Source organism: Diprion similis, chromosome 2, assembly GCF_021155765.1.
Source record: "Diprion similis isolate iyDipSimi1 chromosome 2, iyDipSimi1.1, whole genome shotgun sequence".
NCBI classification, from domain to species: domain Eukaryota; kingdom Metazoa; phylum Arthropoda; class Insecta; order Hymenoptera; family Diprionidae; genus Diprion; species Diprion similis.
In genome coordinates this window covers 7640729-7650153 of record NC_060106.1, presented here as the reverse complement: position 1 = coordinate 7650153, position 9425 = coordinate 7640729, and the positions used below count along the sequence as shown (strand labels likewise).

Below are 9425 nucleotides of genomic sequence, written 5' to 3'. Positions count from 1 at the left end.
TTGGCTCCACGGGAAGTTCCAACTCACTAGCGAGGACTTTAAACGCGCTACCTACCGATAACTTGTACCGATATTTGATCTCCTCAGTGGTAGGTTACTCAAAATAGTGTGGCGTTTACTTGGAAACACCCTGTATGTGTATACCTTGTACCATGGAACATACATATGTACATGCATACATCGACGTAGGAAAATACCGCACGTAGACATCAGTGGCGCGATATATCTCCGTATTATCAGAACGTTGGACTGATTCAGGCGCAACGTTAACACCGTGGGTGTCGTCTATGTCTGCGTATCTCCCCCTGATCGTTTCTTTATTTGATTCTAACTCGAAGTATATCTGTGATCGTATAGCCGGGTTGAGGTGCCTGCCGTTGGCTAACGGCCACACCAACCTTATAGGTCGAATACAGAGAGTAGTAGAAAAACGAAGGAAAAAAAGGGGATGAAATGCAAGCAACGCGATTTTCTCTTCGTCCCAAAAATTGAGTCCAATATCGGCACTAGATATATTGGATTTATATCTCCACGGAGAATCATCTATCTTTCCTATAATGTCCAACAGTTGTTATCTATGGGTGCATCGCAATATGTCTTCTGGTACATATACGTTAGTATAGGTCGTTTCAAATTGATATATCCTTAACTAATATCGTTAGGATTGAATAGTATTTTAAGGTGAAAAGTAATACCGGTTTTTAGTACTTCAAGGACTGACGAAGTACCAAAATTCCAGTTTTATTGTCCATCGTATTGGTCGTTTCACTGCTACTTCGATACCACCAATTTTTTGCAAGAGTGTACTCTCTGCGAGCACTCGCTAACCGAGAGTATGGATGAAAATAGGACCTGGAACAGGAACACAGCTGTGATCATTGATCGCGTGAATGGCATCAGTTGGCAGATAATAATTATATAGCCAGCTCGTCTCACAGATACTCCGGGTTTCAAGTGGGCGAAATGAATTTCAACTGGGGGAAAATAATTATTATCAATCTATTTACATTATAATGATGGGAATGAAAGTGGTATGGAAACGGCAAATCTTTATCACTCGCCCGCAATCCAATGCATTAGCGGATATTTTACGTTAATTGTAAACATGCCTCCTTTTTATACCTATGTATAATACATGGAGGTAGATATAGACTATACGTACATACATTATACACACACTCGAGTTCGATTTTTCAGGCAAACGAAATTAACAGTTCATCTTAGGGATTCTAGGATAAAAGTTACAGAAATTTACAAGCTCAACCGGTGAATTATTATTTCAAAACATCATTTATTACACCGTTCATATAATATGAATTCACTACTTTATAGCCATTCGCCAAATGGTTGGTTTACACTGTTTGATGCATTGGATTACTCTAACTTTTGGCTATAATCATTGTGAGATATCAGTGAATTCATTACGATAAATATGATGCATGCAAATATAATTAAAGTTGTTTGAACTCATTTGGAATTGACTTGAAAGCAATGTACATATTAACCGGGAAACGAGGTAGAACAGAACTGTGGCCATAAAGATGATAAAATATCGAACAAATTTGCGATGAATGAAATTGTTTGAAATTTCTTAAGGAACAAAAGTATCAAATCAATTAGGAGTTTCAACCCGTATTCCACAGAGATCTTGCAAGGTTCAAGTAACAAGTATCACTTAACGAAATGAGCATGTACTATAGCAGATTATTAATGGTGAGCTCGAGGTGAAATAAGTTAAAAGGTAAAAATTACTTGAAACTTTAACGAATAACAGAAATACAAAGATTCTACTCGATTGGAGATGAAAAGACTTCAACATGCATAAATAACTGCTGGTTCAGGATTTCCACGCTTTCTGGACTTGATAAGTAAGCAGATATACCTTCTTCTGTGCACTCATTTCACATATAACCATTGTTCCCATATGCTTCGTTATACCCGAGGGTAACGGCGAACGTATGCTCGGGTTTATACCGTCTTTCAGCAAGATAAGAACCAGAAGACACGTTCATCCCCTACTTCGAGACATTAATTAATCCTACCTCCCATTTTTTCTTCGACTAACCCCCTCGTATTTTTCACAAGAATACCGACCCTTGTACATCGATCGTCTTGTCTTCTTAGCCAGGGACTTTAACCGAGGATCATCGTCGTTTTTTTCGAATATTTTTTAGTATTTTTCATGATAAATCCGTTAGAGGTCGATGCTCCGTGTGCGTAAGATCGAGGTGCAAATGAAAAAGATATAGAAAGGACGTCCATTGGAGATCAAAAATTTTTTCCCCACGAAATCCCTGAGGTATCTAACGAAGATCTATGCCAATATTTAGTAGAGTTCTATTCGATGTACAACAAGCGGAAATCTGAATCTCTAATAGAGCTTCATTATACTTCATATCGATTGAAGTGTATGTCTAACAGTGGTATTAAAATGATTGCAACGAGATTTAAAAAAAAGATATAACTTTGAGGAAATTTGAATACTTGTAATTTCAAAGTTTCCAGATAAAATTTCAAACACAAATTGGTGGTCTTTCAGATGCTATAGATACTGTTGCAAAACCATGTTGCAACGCGAAAAAAATAGTGCTCCCGAGTAAAAATAAACTGACCAAAGAAGCGAAAATTAAATGACAAAGAGAAATTTTATTTACACTACTTTTGACGGCTTTTGTATGTCTTTTATCTATGACAACTACTAGATCGGAATTAATGACGAGCGTAAGGGGTGATCTCATCCGTTATAATCATTTATTTTAACCTGTTTCGCTATAGCTAGAGACGATATTTGATTTCTCCATCTCTAGGTGCAAAAGGTTTTCTAGTATAGCAACGAAAACCTTTGCAGAATTACCTGTTTAATGTGAAAACAAATCTTTCGACTGATTTTCGTCAAATAGATGAGATTCCGAAGGTGGAATATTCTTCAGAATCTATACGGCTGCAGGTTTACTGATCCATTCAAAGGGTTTACGCTTAGCTACCAAACCTTCAACATGTTTACCACAAAAAAATTGTAATAGATTATCAGTAATCGTTTTGAATTCTGAAGTTTTCACCATAAATTCTGCTTAACTCCGGCAGTGACGTCGAGATGTTTGCCGATGATCTCCTGCACAGCTTCTTTAAAGCTTTTTCTTTACAGCAGGAGACCGTGACTCGGGTAAACAAAGCAGAGTCCATTTATTCAAGCATCTCGCACATAAGCCCTGACGGTGATACCTGATGTAACAGATATTTTGCTTGGAGCTTATTAAAAAATACTCCGCTTGGCTGAATTTTCTTTTAGGCGTCTACTTATCTGATTTTATTCCCCGCTATCTCCTGTTGACGGACTTCTGGCAGGGCTTCTTACTCTTTTGTTTCTAGATTGAAATCCAGGATTTTCTCATTTCCCCAATGAAGGCGAGGAGATCGTCAGTCCTCAATTTCTATTGAGGATTCGCAGCTTTCGTCACCTTTCAAATCTGACTTCGGAGTTCGATTTTTGTACTGCATTTTCAACCAGTTTTTCCAACAAGGTTTCAAATTTTTGTTTGACGATGTTGTAGATTGCCTAGCTTTGATTTTTTGTCTTCGTGTGTAGTTCGAATGGCCGAAAGATTTCGTTTGTCTTCCAGTTTCTGTTTTTTCAACTCTTCTTATTTTCATGTACCATAGTTTCTGTTCTTCAAATAAAAAGGGGTTTCTAAGCAAACGTTTTGCTTAGTCAAATGCTTTAATTATAATTCCGGTCGTCGGTAGAGCAAATCTCAGTTTACTTAATGACTGAGCGTTCAAAACCGCGATCTTCTCCCCTGCAAATTATTTTGTCATTTTCCAATCCTGCCAATCGTGTAGAGTAAAGCCTTCAGCTAGGTAACATGAAGCATTTCGCACAGTATTTCATCTATCAGACTGCTAACGGAGACTACCCCTGCAGAGCTCGTCATCTGAAAAAGTAATGCAACCATATGAGTAGAGTGGTTGCATGGGGTGGCTCAAGTAAAGCTACCAGATCTGAGCAAATGCGATACAGGACGTCGCCACTGCTACGCCCTGCCAATCGTCGGTGAAATAATGCATGCAAAAAATGCATACATCTTTCTTATTTTTTTGTTTAATACAATGAAATAACGTTACAATGACAGATTATAAAAATATTTCCGAACTGCAGTTTTTTTTTTTAAATAATTTCAGACTCTCGGTACATAGCAGCCGCGTTGGGTCTGGTTGTATCGATGCCTAATTAATACTTCTATGTAGAAAAAAAAAATTGAAACAAACTCGCACAAAATCCGGGACACGCGGGACAATTTTAACAGATGCGGTACGAATTCAGCTTGAAGAAAAATCCGGAACTCTTAGCTCAAATCCGTGACGTCTGGTAGCTTTAGGCTTAACCGATTGAGGCCTTTGAGGCGTTCCATCTGTTTTTCCATCTTCGATTCGAAATTGGGTCTCCAAAGAGAGCAGAGCAGGTCGAACTCTTTCAAGACCATTAATCTGACGTCTTAAAATCAATCCGAATCAGCTCATTATTGAGCCGACAGCTTGTCGTTCCGGGCGTCCGATCGAATTTTTAGCCGCTTTCGATGAAGATATTCTATTTAGTAAAAAAAGACGTGATCCGATACTTACTCGTCTAAAACTGAATGTGTTAAACTTACATATCACGTATTGTGTATTTATGATTCATGTGAAAAAACTTTAATTATAGGTTTACATACCTTAAATTTGGTGGAGTCCAATTTTTCTATGAAAACTTCCATAGATAATTATTTAATTTCATAATGCACATGCCAAACTACGTCGAAAGCGAAAAGCTTACTGTCAAACGATTTGAATCTCATTAGCTGCCTGCCGCAGGGCACGCGGGAAGCGTGCGCATCATTTATGACGCAAAAGCACTGACAATGACAGGTAATCTCATATGGGTCAAGCGAAAGCACAGACCCAAAATAGTATATTATAGCCCGATAAAGTTTCAGCGAAATTAAAAATGGTGAGGGTAAAAATTGATTCGTTGGGTATGTATGCTGCAAAATATGGAGATATCGGAATTGTAATAATTGAAGTAGAAGCTTGTTTCATGAGAAATTAATTTGAAATTGGCTTATTAAATGTTGGGATAATAGTATTCCTCATGATGGATGGGAATAAAAGTCTACCTTCACAATTAATATGAATTAGAAATCTGTGATATCTTTGAACGAATAGCGCCACGGATGAATCATTGAATATTTAACTATCCGACCACGTATCCCCAAGATAATTCTAAGTTCTTTGTTATAGCACTCTTCACTAATACTTCAAAGTATCGCTTTCCATGTGAAATGGCCCTTAAAAAGTTCGCATTTTTTATTGGGTAAGGAAAATTTAAACTATACGTACTCAAAAAATTGCATCATCATCACATACGTTTTAGATGAGAATTACGAGGTCAAGAAGCTATTTTTTTTTCTTCAGATTAAATATCAAAAATTTCGGGGAAAGAAAATAGTTTCGGTCGAACGAAAGAAATATTAGAAAATACAGTAGCGCGGATATTTTACAAATTTTTATCACAAAGAGATGAGGATATCGGGCATAGGTAATTATACAGTATAGTTGATAGTACTAACAGTCAGTGTACTACGTCTGGATTTTTCTTCTTCTTCTTCATCTTCATCGGCATAGGACCAGGCATCTTGAATACGGTGCTGAGAAAGCAAGTAAGAAAAACGATTAGCGACCAGTTTTGCGGTAATTGATTTCTCAGATTTTCATGCGAGTCAAAGCACAAAAAAGGAAAGAAAAACCATCATACGCATTATTTAAATTATCTAACTGCTATTTCCTGGAAAATTAAGCTCACACCTGTCTTTCATGAACAAGCATACTTACTGACACGTTGTGCAGATGGGGCTGAACTTGCAGAATACTGTGAAAATAAATACTCCAGTTATAACCAAATTCATTTCTGAAGATAAAGTTAATATCGAAAGTGAGATATAATATGTTTACAACAAAAAATAGGTGTTCGATACTTTGTATCTTTATACTTGGTTAGGGTGATTTTTTTTGAACGACTATTTTTTTGGTTCAGTCCTCATCAAAAATTTTGTTCGATATGTCGAACAAAAAATTCCCTAAAAGTTATAGCCCTAAATATTAATATTAAGTACTCGCCCAGAGCGTGAAAAGATTTCTCATATAAAATACACGTGAATAGAAGCGTTTTTTTTTTTTTTCAAATCTCTACAACTCAGCGGAATTTATGATATCATATTGGTCTTGGTCGCAATTTACGCAGAATTAAACGATCGTCAAAAGTGTCCTGAACGTTGTGAGTCCAACTTACACTGGTGAGATGGTACAGGTCACTCAAGTTGATTTTCACCCCGAATTCTAGTTTTTTCGCTGTTATTTCCGAAATGACCAACTTTACCGAAAAAATGTTTACGTTAAATAGTTTCGTTATCAGAAAAAAACATCAGTGATTTTGTGAATTCAAACTCGTTATTCACTTTTGAATAATTTGAGCTTCGTCATGGATTTTTAAATACACAACCAAGTACGTGGGAATCAAATCTTGATTATCAAAAATGTTCCGACACATTCAAAATGTTGAAAGTGGTTAATGATACCGCCGAAAGAGGAGTAGCACTCACTGAAAGTTTTAATGAAGGTTTGACTCATAACGAATCTGAGAGACAAAAAATTTTTCAAATTGTAACAACGAAAAAACGAGAATTTGGGGTGAAAATCAACTTGAATGACCTGTACCATCTTACCAGTGTAAGTTGGACTCACGACTTTGCGAACACTTTTGAAGATCGTTCAATTCTGCGTAAATTGCGACCAAGTCCAATGTGATATCATAAAATGCCGCTACGTTGTAGAGATTTGAAAAAAAAAAAACGCTTTGATTCACGTGTATTTTATATAGGAAATCTTTTTACGCCCTGGGCGACTACTTAGTAATATTAATATTAAGGGCTATAAGTTTCAGGGAATTTTTTGTTCGACATATCGAACAAAATTTTTGATGGAAACTGAAAAAAAAAATAGTCGTTCAAAAAAAATCACCCTAATACTTAATATTATACTTTATATAGTATACTTTATAGTATACTTTAATTTAGACAACGAAACTTTGCCAAGAAGCTTGTGTCAGTTCTATGATGACTGATTCCATCATTATTTTGTGAATTACTTGCATAACCTTTCGCGCTCTAACTGAAATTCTCACTAGAACCCTCAAGCCGTTATACAAATACAAAAATGTAGCTGAAAGTTTAATACTAAGGTAGAAAGTGATTTTATATGAATATAAATCGAAAAACTCTGGCTTAAAAGTAAAAAATTTTAACTTATGATTAGAATCCATTCAATAATACTCACTCGATAGACACACAGAACAGACGTAACCAACATCAACAAGTTCTCGATGGCAGAAACAAGCCGCCCTGTAATCTACTTTGACTGGGGGAGGCAAGACTAGCTTGCTGCGAATCTTAGGATCTGGAAGGAACACCCACTGGAAAGATTGAAGAAATATAATACCATGCCACCATGCTTTGTAGCACAATCTGTTCATTCAGTTTAGCTACAAGGCAACGTTACAAAAAGAAACGTTATATCCAGAGAAGTATAGCGACAAAAGAGACAGTTTTAGTGGCCAAAATATTAGCTTAATATGAAAAGTGAATACACGAAAGTTTCCAGTTTGATATTATGAAATTCTCATCATTTTAACTGCATTTCTAAAGTCACCCTACTAGCCTTGACTAAACTGAATAAACAAAATATGTAAAAATACATCGTAAGAATATTATGGTATTATTACCAGCAAATACTGCAAGAGGCCAGCCAGTTGTGGTATTTTTAAATAGTTTCCACCCGTTATGTCACAGCCTTGTTGAAGTAGTCCCAGTTCTTGATCCAAACTGCAAACATCGACTACCACACCCTAAACCCATGAGAAATTGGTTATGAAAAATACCTTATTCTGTTTCAATTCTTGCAAAGTAATTTGCTTGTCTCATTTTCAAATTACTTACAATTAAAAGACATGTGACAAATTATAAATATATTTGTAAAAATATTTACCAATTTCTGAGCAGTGAAGAAGACGTTCATGTAGTTCATGTATTGAGATGCAGAATCGTTGCTACCAGTTATAACCAAAATTCTTGAATTTATCTTTTCACCGGCAACTTTTTCCCGTTCCAGTCTGACGATATAGCACAGAGCCATAGCCAGAGCTCCGCCGATCAGGCTTTCAGTATTCAAAGGTTTATTTGTAGCAATTTCATGAATTAATTTCTGCAAATTTTGTCTGACTGTTTTTTCTACCATCATAAAACCTTCGTATTGTCCATCTATCTGTCTGACTTCCATCAGCTTTTCGTCAGGGTACAAGAAGGTCGAGGAATGAGAATGGCACGCCATAACGGCCAGCTGGTTGTTTGACTTTTGCATGAGGTGGGCATTGGCAAATACAATAACGGAGTCCAGACATTGCGTCAATATCCTTGTATCTTGACGCACGAATTTCTGAACCGGATTCGTGTCCAGCACTATAACCAGCAAGCTTTTTTCTACTCCTGCAAAAATGTGAAATAAATAAATGAAAGTCCTACAGATAGGGGTCAAATAATTCAGCGCCGACTTTTTACTTCAACAGGATTGAAACATTATACTCAGTTGCAATACCAGTAGAGACAAATATTTCCAGTTTATCAATTCAACCAGGTTACGGAAACTCAATGTTAAATGATTAATAATAAATACCTCTTCGACAAATAATTGATATAGCGAATGATATGTTTTAAATCTTCAGATTAACTCTACACATACAATTTTCAGGTAAATACTTTGAAAACTTAATAAGTATTATTACTGAACGTACGATTAACGTCTAATGTTTTGGTACAGGAAAACAAAACAATATTTGTAGGTTAGGAAATTGATAGATGAGTTAGTATTCGTGGAAAAGCGTCTGTGGATTCGTAAAAATATACTGAATGAAATGAGTTGGTTTAATACGTTATAAAAGCTTTCTTAATGTCACAGTTTTATCGATTATTCATCGATACGAACCTTTTGTTAGTACTCACCATTGGCCATGTTTACTTCTTGACGAATCTCTAGCACCCATGTTAAGGACGGTTCACAATGTCCGTAACCGTAACCAGCTAAAGCGTTGTCTGAAGACGGTAGAATTTAGCCAAATAGCGTGCGTTCCGAAACTCCCCAGAACAGAGGCAGACCTATAGTCACTAAGTCAAGAACACAAAAGAGATAAAAGACTGTCGATAGAACAGAAAAGTAATTTCGAAACGCCCCCGAAGATGCGTTACAAAGTAGACAAATAAATATATCTCAATTAGATGGTCAGAAACTGGCAACACTGCTACGTCTCACAACGAGCGTTGACTGAGATATGAAAAGACTCACAG

The 9425-nt window shown here is 36.4% G+C and overlaps 1 protein-coding gene across 2 annotated transcripts; it reads right to left on the bottom strand.

Annotated features, from left to right (window-relative positions):
• Positions 1-5526: 5526 nt before the first annotated feature.
• Positions 5527-9191, bottom strand: LOC124411694 (general transcription factor IIH subunit 3). Of its 2 annotated transcripts, none has more exons than XM_046890983.1 (6): positions 9067-9191; positions 8074-8570; positions 7811-7933; positions 7366-7501; positions 5866-5902; positions 5527-5681 (listed from the first exon to the last, which is right to left on the bottom strand). In XM_046890983.1, exons 2-6 carry the CDS (start codon positions 8443-8445, stop codon positions 5606-5608), a joined length of 744 nt encoding a protein of 247 aa, XP_046746939.1. In that variant the 5' UTR covers positions 8446-8570; positions 9067-9191; the 3' UTR covers positions 5527-5605. The 2 variants fall into 2 exon arrangements, with proteins under 2 accessions (XP_046746939.1, XP_046746931.1); XM_046890975.1 differs by having other exon boundaries at positions 9084-9175.
• Positions 9192-9425: the final 234 nt, after the last annotated feature.